At 45.0% G+C, this 22,917-nt stretch overlaps 1 protein-coding gene across 1 annotated transcript in view; it reads left to right on the plus strand.

Annotated features, from left to right (window-relative positions):
* The window catches only part of MAN1C1 (mannosidase alpha class 1C member 1), a 64,299-nt gene that overhangs the window by 3,526 nt on the left and 37,856 nt on the right, over positions 1–22,917 (plus strand). Inside the window, exon 3 of the mRNA XM_064635419.1 lies at positions 17,624–17,720. Within this exon, the coding sequence (XP_064491489.1) occupies positions 17,624–17,720 (97 nt within the window). The remainder of the gene's footprint in view (positions 1–17,623; positions 17,721–22,917) is intronic.

Genomic DNA, 22,917 nt, shown 5'->3' on the forward strand with positions numbered 1-22,917 from the left:
CAAAGAGTAACACACCGAGGGCTTTCATCCACTCCAACCTGCATTTTAAAACCAGTTTTTTCAATCTCTCATCCCGGTATCTTTGTCAGTCACTAAAACAAAGGCTGCATGGCTGGTAAAATTCCAACTTCTGTGCCGGGCAACCAGACACAACACACCCAGGGGTGCTGGGTTTCTTTCTGATCCCAGTCGAGATTGAGCCATCCTTTCCTGCTGCATCTCAGCTCCGGGGCATTTGGAATATTCCAGTACCCGACCGTCGCGTGTGCTGGGAGTTGGGGAGTGTGTGCCTGAATACTCTGCAGAATCCCACTTCCAAGGTATTCCAGGGAGCCCCACATACCTGGGAATAATCCAGCTTCCGCTCCGGGCAAACAAGTCAAACTGAAAATCGAATTTGGGAAAGCGAGTGGTGTTCATTCAGTCCTTTATTTGTAGTTAATTATTTTTTAAATGTAGGATTATTTCAAGTTGTATGGATTCAGCCCCATCTGTTTCTAACAGCCATAATCAGTGCTGGGTAGCAGAGTTAGAGTTTTCAAGGATGAGAATCCATAAATATTAGTTTTATGCTGACAGCTAATTACTCTTCAAACAGAGCCCTTATTCCTTAAAAGTGCCTACACTGTGTTTATTCAGAGAGAGAGAGAGAAATAAATATGGTGCTGAGATATGAGACTGACTGTGCAAAACAAGGGAGGGTGGTGCAGCCTGGGAAGGAGATAAGGTGTATCTTTTTTTTTTGTGTATCAAAAAGACATGAAGAAAACAAATCAGGAAGGTTAGAAGACAAATGCTGTATAAAAAGAAACAGATGGGGAAAAAAAGAATTGCAAGGCAGAAGTAAGTGATGATACAGCCTTTGGATTAGCAAATATTCCTCATGTGATCTGAGATGCTGGCAGGGCAGGTATTGAGTTTACTGGCTGGTTTAAAGTGTATGCAGTAGCTGCAAGTAGCTTTTCTCTCCTTCCTCCAGAGCTTTAAGTCCTGCAATTTGCTAAAATGTGTTCCAAACTATCCTTGTACTAAAAGCTTTGTTGTTTGCTTCCCCTTAGGCCATTCTTACAGGTCAGCACCTCTATAACAGAGAGGATGGATGTGGATGGAATTTGTTGATATTTTTTTTCCCCATCTGCCAGAGTTTAGATGAAAGCCAGGAGGAAAAAACAGTGCATTATCAAAGATGCCCAGAGCTGATGCCCAGCCTGGAGACTTGGAACTTTCTGTTTTCCACAGGACCCCTCCAGTCTGAGCAGGAATCCAAGCTTGTATCTGCTCTTTCCCACCAGCCTCTAAGCTGCTGGATGCTTCAGCTAGGGAGGAGGGTGTGTCATGACTTTCTTGGCTGGTATGTGTGGAAAGTGCTAATGCAGCCCTGCCAGACTTTTCCTGTTTAAAAGATAGAGTGTGAAACCCACAGCTGTGGTGTCTCCCACTTTACTGCTGTTTGGGAAAGCCCTTTGGAGTGTGAGGGGCACCGGAGCTGTTTGCAGATTGAGGAGTCAGGCTGGGGGGGTGTATTTCCCTCACTCACTCATGTGCTTTCAGTGCTGTGTTTCCTCAGAGTGCAGAAAGGAAAAGAGGTGGATTAGCAAGTTGAAATGACACCCAGAAAAGCCTGTTAGAAGAAGTAAGTGCTGCAGGGAGCTGAGCTGACATGTGCATGCAGGTATCTGCTTTGCACTGGTGGGTAACAGAGTGGCAGACAGCTTGGGTTCTGCTTGCCTTTAAAGACAAGTCCAGGGTCAATAAATGGTTGTTTTCTTGAGAAGAAAAGAGAGCACCTCTCTTGCACAGGCTGTTTACTGCAGAAAGGTCGTTGGTCACCTGGAGGATTGTCTGGGATATACTGCTGTGTGTTCCTGTGGGCAGCTGAGTACTGTGGGCACTCTGACCTTTCCAAGAGAGCTGCAGAAAACCAAATAACAACCTCCCCGTGCTGCAGGTTGGGAAGTTTGAAAGGGATTATTCATCTCTTAAACTGACCTCTGGAAGAGGTATTAGTTCTGTAATTGATCAGTCAGGCATGGCTTCAGGGAATAGCTGATTTTTTACATGTGCCAAATACTAATCACTGATGCTCATGAAAGAAGGGAGGTGGTTGTAGCTGGAGAGCAACTGCAGAAATGCCACGGTGGAATTCCATATTTATTTGCTCTCAACAATTTCCAGATCAGATTGGCTCGGTGAAAAGTCAAAATTATTTCCCCTCCAACTGCTGGTGTTGCAAACTCAGCCTCAGATCTGGGGAAATCAGACCGTGTGGTTTCTGCCTTTTGCATCATAACCAGTAATAAAGATTTTGCTGTTGGAGCTGAACTGACAGTTTTGCTGATGATGGATGAACCAAACAGACTGTTTCTTGCTGTACTCCTGCTGCGTTGGCTTCACGGGCCTCATAGGTAGGGAAGCAGTGGGGAGAGAAAAGAGCATTTCTTTATTTTTTAAACCAACCCTACTAATGCCATCCAGTGCTTAAGGACAACCACTGTAGCCAGCCAGACCAGAAAGTTCATCGGTGAAATACTTGAGTTCAGTCACGGGACGTGAGAAAAATGTGAAGAGACAAAGAGATTTACTAGTTTTTCTTTTGTTTTTTTTGGGTACAAAAGGCAAATTTCTGTGCTTGGTGTCTGGGAATACCTCATACCTTAACCTGACAGTGTCCTTTGTCCCTTTCAAATAAGGGAATATGTCAAATTCAGGCAGGTGTTTAGTCCTGTGCTGGGATTGTACCCTTGGGTTTGACACATGCATTAATTTCCTTTGGTTTAGTAATACTGAAGCCTATTTATTTTACATTGCAGTTCTCTTCATCTTGGCTTTTCTTCTACTTGCCTCACCTTGCTGTCCTCTGTCCTCTTTTTTAAGACAGCTCTAAAGATGTATTTGCTTTCAAAACTCACACCCTGGGGGGAAGGAGGCCATCAGAGTCCGTGTACACAGTTACCCTGCATCACTCTGCAGATTAACAGGTAGATCAGTCTTTTAAACACAAATATCTCGACAGCTTATCACTGAAAGATAATTAGCAAGAAGCAGGAGTGTTATCAGGAGCTCAGCTTTTGTGGGAAGTTCCTTGGTGTTGGTCGCTGAGTTGCCTTTGTGTGGTTTTGACAGTTGTGACTGCAGTGAAAAAGTGCTCGGTTTTGGGGCAGAGCTGGGGAAGCGCTGCTTGTTCTCCCGAATTTGTGCCGCAGCCCTGACCCCTGCTGGGAGAAGTGTCTGCTCTGATGCTCCTTCCCTCTCGCACACCTTTGGGGAGGCGAGGTGTGGGTGTTCTCAGCAGGAGCTCACAGGGGTTGTGGTCACCAGTTCATTGAAAGCAGGGCTCAGAACAGTTCCCAGTTCGAGTTGCCCTGTTGGTGCAGCGCTGTGAACCACATCACTGATGGTCTCTGACCATCTCCTTTCTGCAGCCAGCAATAAAAAGGTCTCAGACCTCTCCCTTTCCCTGCTCTGTGCAGCTCCTATTCTTCCACTTGGAGAAAATGCCTTTTCTTTGTGTAATCTGGGGCTGAGCAGCACGACAAGCAAATAACGTGATCCATCAGTGGCTTCGGTGCGTGAGCAGCACCACGCACAGTTCCAGATGGAAATGCTCCTCCCTGTGCACATCTTCCTCCCTGAGACACCTGGAAAGTGTCTAATCCTTTGTGCCGGCCAAATGTAAAACCAGTGGCTTCCAACAGACTTGCTTTGGGTGCTGGGGGTAAAGAAAAGAGTTCTCAGTGAAATATTGGCTATAATGGAGTGGGATAATGATCTCAAGCCAGTCAGATATACTGTGATCAGATCGTAATTCTTTCTCTGGGGTAAAACCACCTTTCCAAGAGAGAATTTCTCTGCAGTTTGAAGCACTGGCTGGCTCCAGGCTTGCTGGAATTTTCCTTTGCTCCACACTCCTTCTCTTGCATTTATTTACTGAACCTGTGAAACGGGTACTGTAGTGTAAATCCCACAAATGGTGCATACAGTGGATTTTTTGCTTCAGTAGCCTTTGGTGGATTCATGCAAACACAATTTAGAGCTGACCTAGAGCCTCTTTCAGCTGTAGGGTGTACAGTTAATTGACTAAAAATGTATTTGTTCTGTTGATAGAGTGCATGAGTACAGAAAATGCCTCACATGCTGTGATCTGTGCTGCTGTGCTGTTTGCCTCAGATGCCAGTGATACCTCAGTGCTCGCTATTACCGATCTCTGTCGAGCTGAGGGTGTTTTGGAATTTGGGAGTACTGTGCAATTTGAAGTCATTTGTTCTTATCTCCCAAATCTAGCACTGAAAGCACTTGTTCCACAATAACTAAATTTGATGCTAGACTGGTTTATAAACTGCCACTTAAAGGCAGTGCCCTGTTCACAAGGGCAGAATTGTTGGGTTTTGGACCTCTCTGGGCGGATGATGAGTGACTGCAAGTGCTGGGCATGGTGAAATGAGTTTCCAGGATGCAGAAGGGCCTACAGCTTCCTGAATCACTTCAGTAGAAACACTTATTTCCCTGAAAATGCTCGGGTAGAAAGACGAGGGATTTAGGGCAGGAAGGATGGAGCCTGGCCTGTAACCTTCCTGTTCTACCATCAGTCTGTGGGGCTGTGTATGTCCAGTTCTTCAAATATTTACTAAAAAGCAGTCACCTGGGTTAAGATCCCATCTTTCCAGCCAAAATTTTTATAGACTCTTGATTAACTTTTTAATCAATGATTAAATCTGCCACTTAATGGGAGAAAGATTTTTGTGCTAAGTGTTCTTTCCTTTGGCTCTGTATGCAGGGCTCTACCAGAGGAGGTTAATCAATCATGTTTGGTTTACCCTCTGATTCTGTTACTGTTTAGGTTATTAATCATTTTGATGGTTTTGAATATGTTTTCCAGTATTGAGAACAATTCAGGTTTTAGATGGGAGGCTGAGAGGGGGAAAGGGGAAATGTATCTTTAGTATTAAATGACAGACTGATCTGAACATAAAGCTGACATGAAGCTGTCAAAAGGAGAAGGCAGAAGGAATATTCACTCCATTGGTGGGAAGAGGAGGTCTTATGCTTGGAGCATTCTGATTCTTAAACTTAGGAAAGAGACTACATTTACATTCCCCAGAAAAGTACTTCTCACTGAAGGCTGTGAATGGATTTGGCATGAAGAGCACACACTCCCATGATTGCTGTCTTTACTGCGTGTCCCCTTGGCACTTCAGTTCATCATATGACACAACATTTTGGAAGGGCTCCAGAGGAGCTGTCATGGGCAGTGATGTCCCTGATCCGTGCATAATGTGAGTGCATTGTGCATGATGGACCCAAACCACTGTAGGAGAGAGAGCACAGTGGGAACGCTGAAGGACTGGATAATAAACATCCTCTGTTTATGGGACAGGGATGTTACTCATTTGTCCCCTGACTGGAGGAGCAGAGCACCTACTGTTAATGAGATCAGGACACTGGGTTCTGTGTTCTGTTCCTGATGGCAGATTCGTTGTGGCACCGTGTGGTTCCACTGGGCACCTCTGTGAAATGGGCACAGGTTTTTTAATCCCTAATCCAGCAAGTTAATGCGCAGCAAAACTGCTTCCTCTCGGGCCCTTCAGCGTTCCCTGGGAGGACTCTGGAGCGTAAGTAATGGCAAGAGGTTGCACTAAACTGAAGTGACTTTAGTGCTTCCCTTCTGCATCTACTTATCTTGACAGCAAGGATGCAGAGTCCCTCGTGTGCCTGTCTGCTGCGTGCTGGAATCAAAGGAGAGATCTCCACGGTGTTTGAAAAGGGGAAGTGTGTTCATAAAATTTCTTCCCTTAGCAGGAAAGGTGATGGATTCTGGCTCTCTAGGAATGGGAGCCCCGTGTGCTGAAACCCCCATGCATCCTTAGGTCCATCATGGGGGTTTGGGGCTTTCCCCATCCTTGTGTTTGTAATCCTGTGTCACCCATCCCTGCCTGGTGGTGTCCATTGCTCTTCCCAGTGTCCCTCCTTGGCCGTGTGAGCCAGAGGCACCGATCCAGCCCCAGCTGCCTGTTCCTCAGCGGGCTCTGGGCGACCAGAGCAGGAGCCTGTTGTACCCCCCTTTAGTGGGACACTCTGTGGGTCTCCCCACCACTTTGTTGGCATTTTGCACTGAACTCTGGTTTGTCTGTGACCTCTCCCCTCTGTCAAACCCATCTGGAGTTTTCCAGCTCGGGAGTTTCTGGGGAGGACGGGCAGACGACAGCGGAGCAGAAAACGGTTCTTGGGTTTATTTGAGCTAATTGTTCTGATGGTTGTGATTGAGTGGCAGCCAGGAGCTCATTAGTTCTAATCTGGCCTCCAACACTTGCCTTGCATGGCCCTAGAGCCGTTGTTAGATTTCTCTCTCTTAGTTTATTAGTGGGTAGAATGATATTCTGCTGCAAAGAATAATAAATGCGAGAGATGTAGAAATTCTGCAGCATCTCGTGCCAGCAGCTCTAGCACGGATGATGATATAGAGTGAAGCTGTATCTTCAGTGCATCCTGGAGAGTGTCTCTTCTCTTCAGAGGAAGTGACAGAACTCCCACTGATTTATGGAGCAGGATGGCTCTGAAGACTGTCTGTACTGAGAATTGGAGCCGTGTTAGTAACGTCCGAGCAACCATGTTTAAAGCAGGGTTCTTGCTCTAATTGTGTTAACATGATTTCCCTGGGCAGTGAAGAAAGTGCATAACCGTGTACTTTGCAAAGTAACAAAGGATAATTATAATGTAATCGTATTTCATCCATCCTGAAACCCTCCTGCTGTCTGGGTTAGCCAGCCCAGCTCACAAGTGAAATACTTCCAGTGGAAATGGGATGTTTCTGCCTCTTCTTCCATCTGAGCCTTATTTTTCTCTGGAGTTTTCTGGGAAGGACACGTATTTATGTTGGAGTTCAGCGTTGTGCTGAACCCAAACAAATCCTTGGCTGATTTCTGGTGCCGTTTTGGCTTTCCTGAAGTCCTTCCTCCAGCACCAAGACCGTGTTGGGATTCCTCAGTCCTGAACCAGCACAGTTGTGTTCGATTATCTTGTCTATCAGACATTTGTTCTGTGTGTTGGTGAGCCCTCAACAACCAGAACATTGTCACTGCTGGCTGTGGATCTGCCCACTCTCATGGGTGGCTGCACAGTAGCATAACTCAAAAGGTTGATTTGTGAAAGGCAGCCCTGGCTGCAGTAGGATAAAGCAGTCTTCTCACTTGGTTCTTTCATTTCTGGATTTCAAAGACTTAAACAAAATTTGGAGTTGAATATTAGGGTGGAATTTGGTAAGTGGAACAGAGTGGAACCTTGTTCCTTAGGTCTTGAAAGGCAGCACGGCCAGAGCAGTACAGTGGGTGCCTCTTCTACGCTGACAGGAACATGGAGTCTGTGACCTGGGAGGTGCCTTCTGTCTCTAATTCTGATGAATCTTTATGGCTCTCTTCTTTAGTTTATTACCCAGATCCCTTAACTTGCCATTTCTTGCTTTATTCTTTCAGCAGTTCATTAGTCACTGTCGTATGATGCCTGTGTAGTGCAGTGCTGGAGTGATGCCAGGGCCAAGCCTTGATCCCTCTCAGGATGGGAGGTCAAACGAAATGAAAACGAGTCCCCTCCATCCTGCCAGCTGAATTCTGACATTGTTCTAACATCCACTCCTCCAGCTTCATTTTTATTAAAGATCTGGTGTTTGCAACCTGATTTGTATGATTTATTGTGGGCTGTGGGACTCTTGGAAGAGTTTATCAGCCCCTGGTTAATAAATTTGCTACCGTGGTCCAGGAATTTCTTGTAACGCTTTTGTAAGGTGACAACTCTGACATGAGGCTCCAGGAAGGCTGTGAGTGAGTTTCTGGTGTCTGTTATTAGCTATTACCTTTGATAAATTATTGGACTAATCTCAGTGGACTACTTAATGCTTGAGAACTGCTCTGTTCCTCCCGTCAGAAGTTCAAATCACAAGTAACTCTGGGAAGGGGAGAGGACAGCAGTGCTCCAATCTGTCCCTCTGAGCAAGGACTACAAAGACAGATGGGGAGCAGGTGAACCAGCAAGAAATCATTAAACTAAACTCATCCTCCCAGATCTCTCCTGTTAAGCCATCCAAGTGTGAGATAAAGCACGAGGTGTGCTGGCAGTTCTCAGCTTCCCTCTTTCTCCTGTTCCAGCATTTGGACTGAAACAAGGACGGTTTCCAAACAGATGTTCCTTCTGCTCCCTAAGTCGGTTCTCACAGCGAGGAACAGGAGTGATGCAGGGTAACTCTTGGCCTGTATTTACATTTTTTTTTCTTTCTTTCTCCCCTTCCTTCAGTTATCCCATCTGCTTCTGCCTGCGTTTCGGGCCCTTGAGCCATCCATGTGTCAAAAGCAATTCCCTCTCTGTGGATGCTGGGAGGGAAGAGGCAGCTCAGCTGAAACGGGAAGAGTGAGATGAGTGCACTGAGCTCCGAGTGAGCCTGGGACGGTGCTAAGGTTCCTTCTGATGTGGAAGGACTCCTTTTGTATCTTGCAGCGTGGGTCCTGCTCAGAGCTGGGATTTCCCTTTCCAGATTTAAGGGCCTGTTCAGGTTGTCATCAGCCAGGGCTGCACCTCGAGCTGTGGTGTGAATCAGTCCCGTTTATCCACCTGGCTCCTGCTCTGACTTAGCAGCTCTGTGTCACTTGTGTTCCAAAGCCTCTTGCTGTATCCCAGGCCGAGAAATCTCTTCCCCAAAAGAGGATTTGGCGACTTTGAGGCTGGTCTTCACTTTTTGTATATCTGAAAACACCTTGGAAATGTTTCTTGGGCTGGGCTAGAGCTCTCTGGGTGTCCAGCTTGGACTGTGGAGCCTCACACAGAACCCCAGCCTGGTGCATCATGATTTCCATAACCTTGTACCACAGTGACTGTCAGGATGTCTCTGCTCTGGGTGAGGAAGGCTTTATTTACTTGCCTCAGGTTGGCTCCGTGGCAGATTTACACACAGAGACTCTGGTCCCTGTTTAGTCTTTCACTTCCATACCCACAGAGGATTCCTGCCATGGTGCCACATCCAAGGCTCAGGAGCACAAAGCCTGATATCTTCTCTTGTTCTGTTTCTTTTCAATATTGATCTGTTTGACATCTGTCCCCACAGACAGGCCTAATAGGTTCTAGAGACTTTTTTCCCCTGTTCTTATTATCCTTGAAAAAGTGAAGCAAGATGTTTCCACAATCTTTTTTTCCTGTTCCTCCATCTCCTTGCAGTCTGCCCATTTTGGGTTACTTATGGCTACAGCTCCTTTTAGAGCATCCCCTTGGGCTGCAGCTCTCCAGAAATGAGAATCTTGTGCAGATGGTATCTGTAGGGAAAGAGAAAATTACTTACCTTGTCATAATGCAGGTCTGTAAAAACAGTCTTGCTTAGTGCTTGTGTTTCCATCCACCTTCCCATTTAGCATGGGGACGTTATGGTGAGGAGCTGAGGGATTCTTGGCCTGGGTGTTTGACTGCTGTCCATCACTCACCTGGAACGCTGGTCACTTTTCTGTAGCCTGGGTGTAATTAGGGATTTACAAAGACCATGTGCTGTACATGCTTGAAGGGACTTAGCTGAAATGTAAGAGCCCTCAGGGCAGCCTATGGGTATGTGACAGTGCCCAAAATCTTGAGAGCTCGGGGAGTTTCCTGCGTGATTTGTGCTGCAGGCGCAAAACTCAGGAGGGGACTTGGAGGTGACATTTGAAGGAGCATAATTACTTGGTAAGTAATTTTTCCCCACTTTCTTTCCTCAAAGCCTGCTGGAGTGAAATAGTAGTTACTAGCAAAAGCGAGACTGTCCAACCTGGAGTGAAAAGGACTTGAAAAATCTAAATAACAGTGTCACACGGTGTGTACTGGTGGCTTTGTGGGTCTGCCTGCTCTCCTGTGTTCCTGCACCCCCCACAGCAGCTGAGGAGTTGTCGTGTGTTTGACAGACACCTCCTAATACACAACTTTGTTAGCAAAAGTCATCTTGTGAGGTGAACCAATACGTTGGATTGTAAATGAGTTGTGATATTTTAGCAGTGTCAGGGAAAATATCTGCTTGGTGTGCCTCCGTGTGTGTTTGGGTATGGGGTACCTTCTCACTACCAAAGTGCAGCACAGCCCATAATTCCTGTAACTAGGAGCGTGGAAGAGTATAGCACAGTGTGATGTAGTTGGGTATATTTTAATATTTTTAAGTATCTGCTATTATTATGTAGCATTCCAGTATTTTACAAAAAGGGATTGATTCCTGGTCTTCCGTTTTTCACATTCTGGTACCTTCCAACACATTCTGGTACCTTCTGCTCTGAAAGCAGTACTTAAGTGCTACAGATATATCCTCACAGCTGCAATTTCCATTTACAAAATCTGATTTGGGTGGGAAATCTGGCTGCAGGGAAGTCATAAACCAGGGTTAAGTTCAAATTCTGCACAGTATATACATTTAAAAAAAAAACCCACAATGTTTTATAAGCACCTTAAATTTCTTCCCTGGTTTCCTCATGTTGCTCAAAGAGCTACTTCTGCCTTCATTCTGTGGTAATAACGAGGGGAGATCATAACTATTGCTGTGGTTTTAATCTCATCTTTGTTGCAGTGTCACCTCTTCAATTTCTAATCCTTCCTGTATCTCACTATTCCCTTTCCATGTGTTTGCTGGCACAACATCTTCACTTTGGTCTCCATCACACAGTTAGACTTGCCCTTCGACACCAATTCTTTTTGCACCATCCCAGATTACCTTTGGAGTGTCCATCCCTGGAAAAAAAATCACCTCTCAGATTTAATGGGGTCATGGACACCATGGATTGCCTTTTCCTGCCTGTTCCCCAAACCTCGTGACAGCCAGTGCCTGAGTAGCTGCCAGGGGCAACAAACTTAGGGCAGAAAGAATCTTTATTGTTTTTTATTGCTGGATTTGTTGTGCAGCATCAGCCTGGCCGTGCTCTGGAATATCCTGTGTGTGATCAGCTGTAGAGGCTCGCAGGGAACATGAAGCTGACAGCACTGGGAACACAAGTACCTTTTTATTTCTATGAGCTTTTTCCCCAAGCTTTGATTTTTGGGAAGTGAAGGAGCCGAGGCTACAGCTCTTCTCGTGTCTCTACTAAATCACTCTGTGCTTTGGTCTAGACTTGCAAATTTGTTCTCAAAACCGTTGTTGTCCTCTTCCAGTCCAGCATCTCATTACTGGGCTAACTGCAAAATCAACTGCTCTTGCTGACATGTTTCCTGATTTAGATGCAGCTGGATCCAGCTGGGTCTTAATGCCTGAGATAGCCCTATCAAAGAGTTTTAGTGGGTTTTTTTTCCCCTCTTGACACAGTTAAATCTAGTTACATTAGGAATTTAATTAGGTGTTAGTTTAATTGTGGCTTGAGCTGTTCTTTCCCCCATTCAGCTTTCCTAGCAGGGACTGTGAGTCAGGGAGACTCTTGAGTTCTATTTCTGTCCTTGTCACTAACACTAACGACCTTGGACTACTCTGTGCTGGGGTTTTTTTCCTGTTCCCCCAGTGCAAATCAGGCTTCTAGCCCTGCTTTTTCCCTGATTGTGGCGGGGAGAGAGTGCTTACCTCTGCAGATCTGAGCTGGATGCAGCCATTACTCAGCTGGACTGTCTGGCTGGGAACAAGCAGAATGTAAAACTTACTTTTTTCTTATTGTAACTTGCTGGAAGGTGCCTTGTGTCTGGATGGAGGGTGATTTCTTCTATCTTCATAAAGAATTCCTCTGTTGTTCCAGTGATGGGGATCAGTTTTCTTAAGCAAGGAGCTGTTGTGCAAGAGAGAGGGAGCTGTGATAGCAACTGATGGCATGAAAAACCACCCATGCCAGTTTGAGGACAAGCTGCCAAGACTTTGCCAGAAAAAATCTGAAGCAAAGCCCCACTAACCTGTTGCTTGAATTACTGTTATATTTACTTTTAGATAAAGCTGCATGTAGCAAGTGATTCACAGTCTCTATCTGCCATCTAACACTGAACTATCAGCTGATGTATTTACAGTCAGTAGGCTGACAGGGTTTGAAATTTTGGGTTAGAATCCATTAGGAAGAGCTGGAGCAGAAGGGAGGAGTTCTGTGCTCAGGCTGGTGCTTTAGGTGTGGAAACATGAGCATTTATCTTGTGCTTAAGGAAAACTCGAGCAGAACATTGTGCAGAATGATTCTGGGTTTGCAAGATCGATCGGTGAAAGAATATTGAATCATGGAGTCACAGAATGGTTTGGGGTGGAAGGGACCTGAGAGATCATCCAGTTCTACCCCCTGCTGTGGGCAGGGACACTTCCACTAGCCCAGGTTGCTCCAAGCCTTGTCCAACTTGGCCTTGGACACTTCCAGGGATGGGGCAGCCACAGCTTCCCTGAACAGCCTGGTTCCCCAAGTGAGCTCAGTCTCACAGTGTTTAATGCACACTGGTTTCTCTCTGTTCCCCCCAGGGCTTTGAGAAGAAAGGGGTGAGGTCTGTGTTGCAGAGGGATGAGCTGAGGCACAGGGTGGTGGAAGTTGCCCAGACAATGTGTGAGAGTCAAGAATGGAACTAGAGAGGAAATACCTGTCCCGTTGGAGTCAGGACTGTGTTCACTTGGCTTTGCCTGGGCTTTCATTTGGTAGTGACAGACTCAGGTTTTACCCTCAGTCACCCCTTTGCCATCAATTCAAAGAAGAATGATATTTGATTCAGAGTTAGAGGAGTGAGGTGACATTAGATTAACACTTCCCAAGGTGAGACTCTCATGGTTGTCAGTTGTTTGAAGGCCAATTAAATGAAAATCTCAGCAATTCACTCAATGTTTTATTCACAGACAGGAGCTAACATGGCTCCTGGAAAACAGACAGGTTAGCCAGCGTGTCTTTGAATTGCTCAAGTTCCTGTTGGGATCTATTGGATTTACTGTAATCTTTAATTATAAAGTTTAATTACTTTAGAATGGATTATCAATGTTGGTGTCCGTCTCGGTGAGTTGCCTGGTAACGTCTCTGGTGCTGCAGCACTGTCTGTTCTGCAGTTCCAGGCTTTTAAACCCACCAAGTAAAAGCCTCTGGATATTTAGTGCCTGCCTAAATGGAACATCTCAATCAGCTGAGTTAACACACAGCCTTTTTTGTTATCCTTTTGCTGTTACGTAAAAACATTACTGAGGGCAGAGTCCCAAAGAAGTAACCTGAGGAGTTGCTCAGCTTTCTGTTAAAGATTTTCCAGTGAATTCCAGCTTTTTTTGTATCATTCTGTTTGTATGGATATTTATATCTCCATGTGATAATATTCAAAACAGCAACACGTAATAAACATGATGCTGTTTCATCACCTTTCCTGCAGTCAATCCTGAATTATACAAGTTTATGCAAGTCTGATTAGGGAAAAATACATCCATTATTCCAAACATAAATGGCTTATCCTGGTGTGTTCAGGCAGACTTTTTCTTCTGCCTGCAACACTGGCAGTCAGTCTCTCTTTTTCTCTGCATCTTGTCATCTGGCAAATTATTTTTTTACACAGTTGGGGAAAATATATGGAATTATGTTGCAGCTTAAAAATCCAAACCAGAACAGGGCTATTTTGGGGAAGCAAGAAAGTTAGAGGTGGGAAAGAACAGATCTTGGGTTTGAAAGGGATGAGACAACTCATCTGCCTCCAACTCCAGAGAAAGGAAGAGAGGTGGGAAAAAACCAGTTAGGAATACAATGGGGAAAGAAATATTTAAAATTACCCTCACTTTCCCTTTTTGTTAACCCAAACTGGAAATTTCTCAGATGCTTTATAGTGAAATGTTTGAAGGGGAGTTGAAGAAAGGAGGCTGAAGAGCCACAGAAGTGGTTATCTTGTGAGGATAATGGCTTTGTGTAATGTTCCTTGGAAGTACTTGAAAGGGGCTGATTGGTCAGTATATTTAGATTTCATCTTTTAAGCATTTACTAATTAACCCAGTCTAGATGGATCCAACTAATCAAATAGCTGTTTGGGAATGCTCTGCCTTTGGGAGTCTTTCCTGTTAACAAAAGGAGGGCAAGTGATAGCAGGGAGGAGGTTTTTCCCCCTTTTTTTTTTGTATTTTTTCTCTCATCTCTCTGCTTTTTGCAAGACCATAAACTCAGAGATTTCGGGTGGTTTAGTTATTAAATGTGCTAAAGATCTGTGCATCTCTTCAAAGTGAAAACACTTCCTTGGTCAAGTTTTTATCCTGAAACCTGTTTCATCATTACCTGGATCACAGAATTCACCAAACGCCTTTTTGTTCTGCTGCTGCCTGTATGAAATATGTGGGCTTGAAAGCCAGATTCTTTTTGGGTTTGGATGGACCAAAGCACAAGGAAAGATAATGGCCTAAATGATGAAAGTGGTAGTGGAGATTTTCAGAATTCAGTTTCGTTATTTCTGGTTGATTTTAATGCATAATTGTCTGACTGGGCTGCTGAAACTCTCAAAAGTAACAAATGACTTACAGGTTGTAGAAAAGAAAGAGCAATCTGACAAATTAAATTATAAATTTGGAAGTCTCTGCCATAAATCAGCTGAGAGCCAGAGTGATTAGAATATGAGGGCCAAATAGATAATTATCTATTAGATGGCAGATGGCTCACTGGTAAGAGCAAAATCTAAAATTATGGATCTATTTCCATAATTTTTGTGGTTCTGGGGCCATTTTTCAAATGTAAAGTGGCATAATGTTAACACTGATGTATTGTGATGTGTCATGACTGGAATGGCATAAAATATTCACTTCTAACCTTCGTGTCTCATCAGAAACCTGCCTGAAACACCTCAGCAGGCACATTCCTCTCCTGCACCTCTCAGCTCCAGCCCCTTCCCTTTCAGCCTGGAATTTGGAACCTTGGTCAGAGAAGGCTTTTGAGAGCTCCTATAAATGTGGAGTCCCCACTTTTAGAAACTTAATGAATCTCTTCAGTGGTTTGGAAGTTGAGCTGCTAAATTTGGCCTGGAGAGGCAGCTGCAGGGAGCCAGCACGGGCAGAATGGTGCAGATGCTTTTGGCTCTTAAACTTTTCCAGTTGCTGCTTTTGGAGAGAGGAAAGCTTGATCTTGGAAAATGAAAAGGGAGGGGAGGGGGCCCACATTATGCACCTTGCCTCCCAAATCTACAGGGTTTAAAAGCAGCAAGCGAAATTTTCTTCACGTAGCGGAAAAAACTGGCAGTTTGATGAGGCAGCATATCCAATCTCATCCATCATCTGTCTCCCTGGCTATCAGCTCAGGACAGAACAGAGAAGGAGAGTTTAAGACACCACAGCCAGTGCAGCCCAAGAAATCATTTTGTAGGGGAACTTTCTGCAGGACCGTGACAAATGCAGCTTAAGTGGCTGAATAGGCAAATGAAGAATAAACGTGTTTGTTCGAACAGTCCTGTGTGAAGTGGGTCACTCTGGGGAGCCTGTCAGGCCTCAGGCTGTCCCTCCTTGTGTGAGGAGACAGAAGAGAGGAGGAGATTTCCCTTGTAGGACAGAAGAGACTGTTGAAGAGAAATCCAGGGTAGTTTTCCATCACCTCCCTGCGATGGAGGTGCTGGGGAGCTCTGGATCACAGGGTGAGGCAGCGTGGCAGAGATGCCTGGGTTTGGAAACTTTGGGTCTTCTGGAGTGGAGGGGTTAAAAAAGCAGAGGGAAGGAATTAACTTTAAATTCCGTGCTCAGCTTAAAATGTGGCTGATTCAGAATTACAACGTTAGGAGTTTCAGGCAACAAAATAGAGTCATTTCCACATCCTCTCCATGTCCAGGCTCTCTGTGTGCCAGAAGGGTGGGTCCTCCTTCCTCAGCTCTGATTTAGAAGAGGAATGAACCCAGTAGATTGACTTGCTGTTTCCTTTCTGTCAGGAGCCCTGCTGTGGAATGCTGTCTTTATGGAAACACCATCTTTCCTGCAGGGAACTTCAGGATCAGGCTCTGAGACATAAAAGCATTTGCTCCCTACTGTCTGAGAGAGGCCAGAGTCCCTCAAAGATTTGCCCTCTTATCTTGATGAAGAGTGAGAACTTCCCGTTTTGAATCCACTGCCACTGGAAAAAAAAAATCCAGAGATTTAGCAAAAATAAAGTAAACACCCTGAGTCATATGATTGAGACATGTTCAAGTGGATTTTGTGGAGGATTTCTTCCCCCCCCCCAGTCATTATTTAGTTTCCTCTCCACTGACTAATTCGTCCCACACTGAGTTTTTAAAACCCAAGTTGACTTTATTTGTTTGTCCAACATTCCATCTCCTGGTGGTGTCAGAGTCCGAATGTTACCAATCAGTCCAGCAAATGTTTATCCTTCCTCCATATGACCAGCTTTATGAAACTTTACTTTGGAAGCTTGATGTTTGAAAAGGGCTGGGGGGGGGAATCTGGCCATGTGGCTTTTTGGGGCTGTGTGCTGATTAACGAGGGTACTGCCAGAGGCTTGTGATGTTGGGCTTGTGAAACACACAGCTGGAGGGGAAAGTAAGAACTGAAAAGACAGCAGAAATTCCAGACCAAAGCAACCTGCACATTCCCAATGCTGAAATAGAGCAGCAGAGGCTGCTGCAGACACGAGGCAGGGGCACTCTGTGGAGGAACGACTTGTTTTAAAGTGTCATTTTCTCTCAAAAGTCTGGTTTGAGTGAAGCATTTTAGACAACTCTTACCTTTGTTAGGCTCAGCAGAGAATATTGTTGATTCTCTGAAGCCGCTTTCCTCCCCTTTGTTGTCTTTTTTTCCAGGGATGGAATCAAAGAATGTCCAGGTCACTGCGATGCTGGGGCTGGAACTGCTCAGAGCCAGGCTGGGTGGGTTATAAAAGGCAGCTTTATTTGAGGCACTCCTTAGAAGCTGACAAATCCCAGTCTCTCCCAGATGAAGAAAAGTTGCTTGTAGGTTTAATTTTTCCTACCAGCTGGAGCCAAAGGGGCAGGAGGACAGAAGAGGCTGTGCTGGGGGGTGTGTGTGTGTTGGAACCTGCACAGACTTGCCTTGCAGTCCTCAGGGGAAGGTTGATGTGCTGGGCCCGGGCAGGACAGTTCAAATGTCCCAAAAGGAATTGTTTGAGTTGGAAGGGGTTTCTCAGAAATCACCCAGCCCTTGTGCAGAACTCTCTTAAGGATGAGACTTTGGAGTTTTGATAGAAGATATCAAAATGTTGTGGATTTCTCCTTTCTGAATATATTCTCTTAATTAATAGAAAGAAAACTTCCATGCAGTCCTTAAGACCAATTTCTTCCTCCTCTTCCTGTACTTAGGGATAGATCAGCTTTGGCTTTACCATTTTGAAATACTGATAAAATTTAAATACTGATAAAACTGAAATTCTGAAGTACTGATACTCCCTGAAAAAAAGGTCAGAAAGTCAGAGGTAGAGACATCTTCCTACAACTCCCTCTTGGTTTGGATAGCTGAGGGGAAAAGTAGGCTCTTGGTGTGTTGGATACTGTGGTACTTCTGAGGTGTGCCAGTCCCAAGTTGTGCACCATGAATGATGAGCTGGAGACTTCCTCAAACCTTTTGATGCAGCTCCACTCATCGTGTTCAGTGTGAATTCAGATTTTATAATTAATGGGCCATTGCTTGCTGGGTTTAGCAATAAGTGAGAAACTCCCATTCCTTCCCAGAGCTGAGGTTCAGAAGACTTTCAGTCCTGTTAAGTGTTTTTATTCAATTTTATTCAATTTTATTCCATTTTTCTCTTCACAGATGATGAAATTTGCTTGGGATAACTACAAGCAATATGCACTTGGAAAGAACGAGCTGCGCCCGCTGACCAAGAACGGCCACATCGGGAACATGTTTGGTGAGTTCAGACTCAATTTTAGTGCAATTTCATTGAATTTTTTAAAGGTCACATGTCAGTTCCTCTCTCTGCAATGCGGTGAGGAGTCTGGAACAGCTTTGATCTCCTTCCTCTCTCCACTTGTGTGAAGCAAGACTTTGAACCCATCTCCTAGAGGTGACCTACCCCTGTGCCATCGCTGGGAATCTCATTCCTGCAGGCATCTCTCAGTCCTGTATCACCTCTCTGGGCAGGTCTAGCACTAAATGTGTCTGCAAACAGTGCTAAACTGAAAGTGTCTTTATTAAAACATGAGGGCAGTCCAAGCCTGACAATGGTGCTATTTGTCTGAGCTTGTAGACATCAGGACCTGACCAAACTGAGCATTTTCTCACCCGTTTCTCCACTGTGGAGTGAGATGTGAATTCCATGAAATATTGAGTGAATCAATATTAAAAGTTCCTTACAGTATGTGCACACTGGCTGGTATAATTTTACTCTTTAGCAGATTACCTCTTTTTATGTGAGCTGCTTATATAATTTCAGTGCTGTTCCCCTGCTCCTTCTGGTGGGATACTTGTTGACTTCTTGGGGTTCTTTTTGATGCTTTGGGATATAAATCATCTTTTTCTTTTTTTTTGCACTCAAAGCATTTCCCTGCTCTGCTCACTCTGCCCCTGCTTGGCCTTGTGTCACAGGTTATGCCATGGTGAGACCAGCAGAATCTGCCTGAGCAGCACTTTCCCACCCATCCTTAGGGAATTCTTGCTGTGCAGGGGTCTCTCAGCTCCTTTACAACAGGAGTCTGTTTTGCAGAGATTATCTCCTGGAGTTTCCTCACCCAGATTAGAGTGGAATAGAGTTCTTTAGTGGGCAAATTATCTGTGAGTTTATTTCCTCAGGGCAAAGGGATAGGACTGATGGTATGAAGAACACTCCCATTTCCTGTTTTGTACTCTCTAGGTGTCCCAGTCTTTCCCTACTTAAGGCACATGACGTGGGGATCTTTCAGAGTGGGTGTGGAGATCTTCTGCTTTGTGTGGAGACTGAGTTCAGCCTCCTACAGAGACCTCCTTAGCTCTGGGGGGCTGGGAGATGTGTGTGAAAGGGAAGGTTTGAAGGTAGAAATGAGTCAGGTGTCTTCTGACACCGTCAGCCTGGGGAAGAGAAGCTTCAGGGTGACCTGATCGTGGCTTTCCAGTACCTGAAGGGGCTAAAAGAAAGATGGAGGGAGACTATTTATGAGGGTCTGGAGTGCCAGGACAAGAGGGAATGGCTTCACACTGACAGAGAGTAGGTTTAGATGGATATTAGGAAAAAATTCTTTGCTGTGAGGGTGGAGAGGCCCTGGCAAAGGTTACCCAGAGAAGCTGTGGCTGCCCCATCCCTGGAAGCTCTTCAGTTCCTCAGAATATCCCAGAGGGTTAACTCACATCTGATTGTGCAATACTGGGCTGCAAGAAAACCACGTTAATGGCTGTGGGATATCTGGAGGAAGCAGTGCTGGAAGTGGGCTGGAAGTGTGTGTGACAGCCTTGCTTTGTCAGGAGCTTTGATTCGGGTTGGTTTGTCCTTTTTTCTTGTTTCTCTTTCAACCCCCTCCAGCAAGACCCAGGTTTCTTACTTGAGAATTAAGTTCAGCACTAAGTTAAGCATTTTGCAGCCTTTCCATTCTGGCAAGCTTGTCAAAATTCCTCAAGGAGCATGCCAGTAAACAGACAAAAATATTGAAAGCTTTAAAATGCATTTATCATGCTAAAACAATTGACAGTACTTATGCTTGTTTGTAGCGTGCCTGTGAGCACTCTCAAGGAAAATGCTTTGGAGCACAAGGATTTGCAGACAATTGCAGAAAAGAAGCTACATGGTACATTTCAGCCTTTTAATAGGCTTTTCCTCCTTTTAGCTGTGACTGGTAAAGAAGGGAAGCATTAGGCAATCCCTTGCTGCAGCCCTCTATCCCTCTTGCCTTCAGAGACTTTTAGAAATTAGGACAGGGCACTGTTGCCCTTCATTGTTGCCCACTGCCCCTGCTGTCACATCTTGCATCTTTTTATTCCTAAATGCAGATTTAGTGGAGGCCAGTTGGGTGCTCTCCAGGCTGGAGATGTCAATATTAAGCTGAGATTTCTCTGCAGCTGCTTGCATGTGGGAGGGAAGGAACCTCTTTGGGGCTATTTTCGCGTGTGCTTGTGTGCATGAGAAGCAATCAAGCTCTTGAAGGGTGATACATTTTGCTGTTGTGGATGTGATGCTCACTTGTAGCCTTCAGTTTAGCATCTCGCCCTGGGGGAAGCGGGGGAGCTGCTCTGTATCAAATATTCTCTCTCTAATCAAAGTAGAAATAAAAATAAACGTTCACCTTCTGCTCCTACGTAGCATCCTGCTTCTCCTGACAGCTGTGAGTTGCATCCCTTCCCAGCGTTTTTTCTGCCCAGGTGGCAGGAAAATCACTGGCAGGAAAACTCTTGTATCCCCAAATCAATCAATCTCCTTGCTCCTCTGCCTTGGAAGGTGGCAGCTCACCTGGAAATTCAACTTGCCCACTCCCCAAATGATTTCTAGGCTGCTACTCCCACTGCAGGCAGCATCCCACTCCCTTGGACTTTGATCTGGTGACTTGGTCCTTACGTTCCTGCTTGTGATTGATGTTCTCCAGATCCTATTTCTAGGGCATCCATTTCATCAAGACTCTCCCACGTTCTGGACGTAGTTTATTTGTACAGAACTCCTCTGATTGCTGTCATTTATAATCACTGCAGCTTGAGAGCCCTTTCCTCAAACCCACAAGCTGTGCTTCTTTCATGAGCATTAATTATTCATCTGTGATGCTGGTGATAAGATGGGCTCTGCAGTGGGGTAAACATGTTTTACACTTTCAGATGTGGGATGATTTGCCTGGAAAATGTGCCGTGGAAATGGGCAAAGCACTCTGCCAGGGGTGGAGGGATGATCCCTTGCTGGAATAAAACCTGCACCACAAGGCTCCAGTGGGGATGGCTGCACAACTTGGGGGTTTTCAGAACTTGCCTGCAAGGTTTCTCTCTGCACTTAAGGTGACTGAAGGGAAACCTGCAGAATATCAGGCCCAAAACATGCTTTTTAAGGGAGATTTAAGGAAAATGACACCGCTGAGCTCGTGGCTGAGGGTAAGGCTGGAGATCTGCAGGCACTTATGATGCTCCCAGTGCTGATCTAGTTATTTTAACCCTTCTTAACCATCTCAGCATTCTTGCCTTGCTTCCTGCAAGCATTAAATTTACTGATGTTTGCAAAGCATGTTGGATTCCTGGGAGCAGGGCTGCTGGAGAGGGCAGTGGTGTTGTGTAGCACAGCCCTTGAAGTGCACCTGTCACTGGGATCCCCAGCAGCAGAGAGCTGAATTGTTATTCTGCCCGCTCCCCAGGTCTGTCATAGCCACTTATTTCTCTGACAAAATGTTTTTAAAATCCTGTTAGCTTTACAGAGTTTCTCTAGCTATGGGAGAGCGAGCTGGCATCTATTGCTGCTCAGGCATCAGCTGAATTGTCAGTTCCATTTTGATTGCACAGTCTTTTAACAATGATAAGGTAAGAAGCCTGATTTTCAGATATCTCCTGAAGTGTGCAGTGCTGGCAGCAGAATAGAATCCTTCTTTGACTTATAACCTGAGCCAATTTGCTCTGAAATCAGTGAGAGAAAGTAAATATGGAGCCTTGGTGTGCTGTCAGACATTTTTTACCACCTTAATGCACGTTGGTATATTAATTTTAGTTTAAAAATAGCAATCCTTAACTAGGTTTCCCCTCTTGCTTCCTCTTTCCCCACTTGAAATCACACCTAAAATTATGAATTGCCTCGTTGCAGCCATTGCTTCTCTCAGCATATGCTGAATTTATGCAACACTGTAAGTCTCTGTAGCTTTATCTGATGTGAATCCATGTGACAACTGTCACATCCAGGGCACATCCAGGTCACCACAACAGGATGGCAAAGCTCTGACAGCAGCTGGATCTAAAAGGTGAGAGGTGTGTTTAGACCTCACCCTTGAGCAGGGCTCTTGTGTTGCTCCACGTTTGTTTGCTTGGTGACAGGACACAGGGAGATAGATCTGCACAGGGTGGAGAAATTCTTGGAAAAATCCGTGGCTGTGTTTGTGTACTCGGCTCAGACTTTGGCCTGAGCTGTCCCAACAGTTTGTTTGGAAGACAGGAGGTCGTTGGTCTCAGCTGCCTGGAAATGGTGCTATTTTGGCTCTCCAGCATAAAAAATAGGGGTTGAAATGGCTGGGGAAGCAGAGCAATGAGCACATGAACAGGCAGAGAGGCCTCTGGAAAATTGTCCTGAGATCCAGAGCCCTTCAGGTTTGTTCTCCCTGGCAAATCCCACCAGGCCTTGTCACTGCACTGTGACCTGCCAGGCTCAGATCTGGATGGGGATTCAAGGAACATCTTCCCATTGGATTTAACACCACCAAGCTCCTGTCACAGCCAGCTTTTAACAGCAACTGCTCTGTGACTGTCACCTCAGGTGCTGGGCCCAACTGGACCCAAAAAGCTCCACATCCCAGGATTAGTGCCTTCAACCATCCAGTCTTGCCAGCTGAGCCAAACATTTTCCAAACAGCTGCTTCCTTTACCACTGATTTATCTAGGAAACCATGGAGCAGGCAGGAAGTGTTCCCACCTCAATTAGAAGCAACAGGAGTTGATGTATGAATATGTAACACAGGAAAGGTAATTGGATGAAAATATTAATTCAGCAACATTCCAACTACCAGAAGGAAATGGTAACCTCCAATTGTGCTGCACCTTTTCTGTCTATAAGTCTCTTACCCTGGGATCACAAAATTACAAAACCCTGGAGTGTCCTTTTATGTGATTAAAATAATAATAATAATAATAATAATAATAATAATAATAATAATAATAATAATAATAATAATAATAATAATCGCTTTCTTAATTTGTATGCTGAATTATTCCTGCTGCCTGTTGCACATGACATTACATGGTTGGCTCTGTGGGCTCTTTAAAGAGAAAAATATATTGTAATGAAGATGTTGCTGGAACTCTGTTGCTCCCTGGCATCATCATCTTTCTAGGGGTTTTTTTGTGTGTAATGTTACCCAGTTGAACATTATTTTCAGGGGGGTGTTTTGAGTTGACTTTGGCTTTTGCTGTCACCGAAATCCGTAGCAACAAACTTATTTCCTGTCAGCAGGAAGCAGCGAATCAGG

The sequence above is a fragment of the Pseudopipra pipra genome, chromosome 24, assembly GCF_036250125.1.
Source record: "Pseudopipra pipra isolate bDixPip1 chromosome 24, bDixPip1.hap1, whole genome shotgun sequence".
NCBI lineage: Eukaryota > Metazoa > Chordata > Aves > Passeriformes > Pipridae > Pseudopipra > Pseudopipra pipra.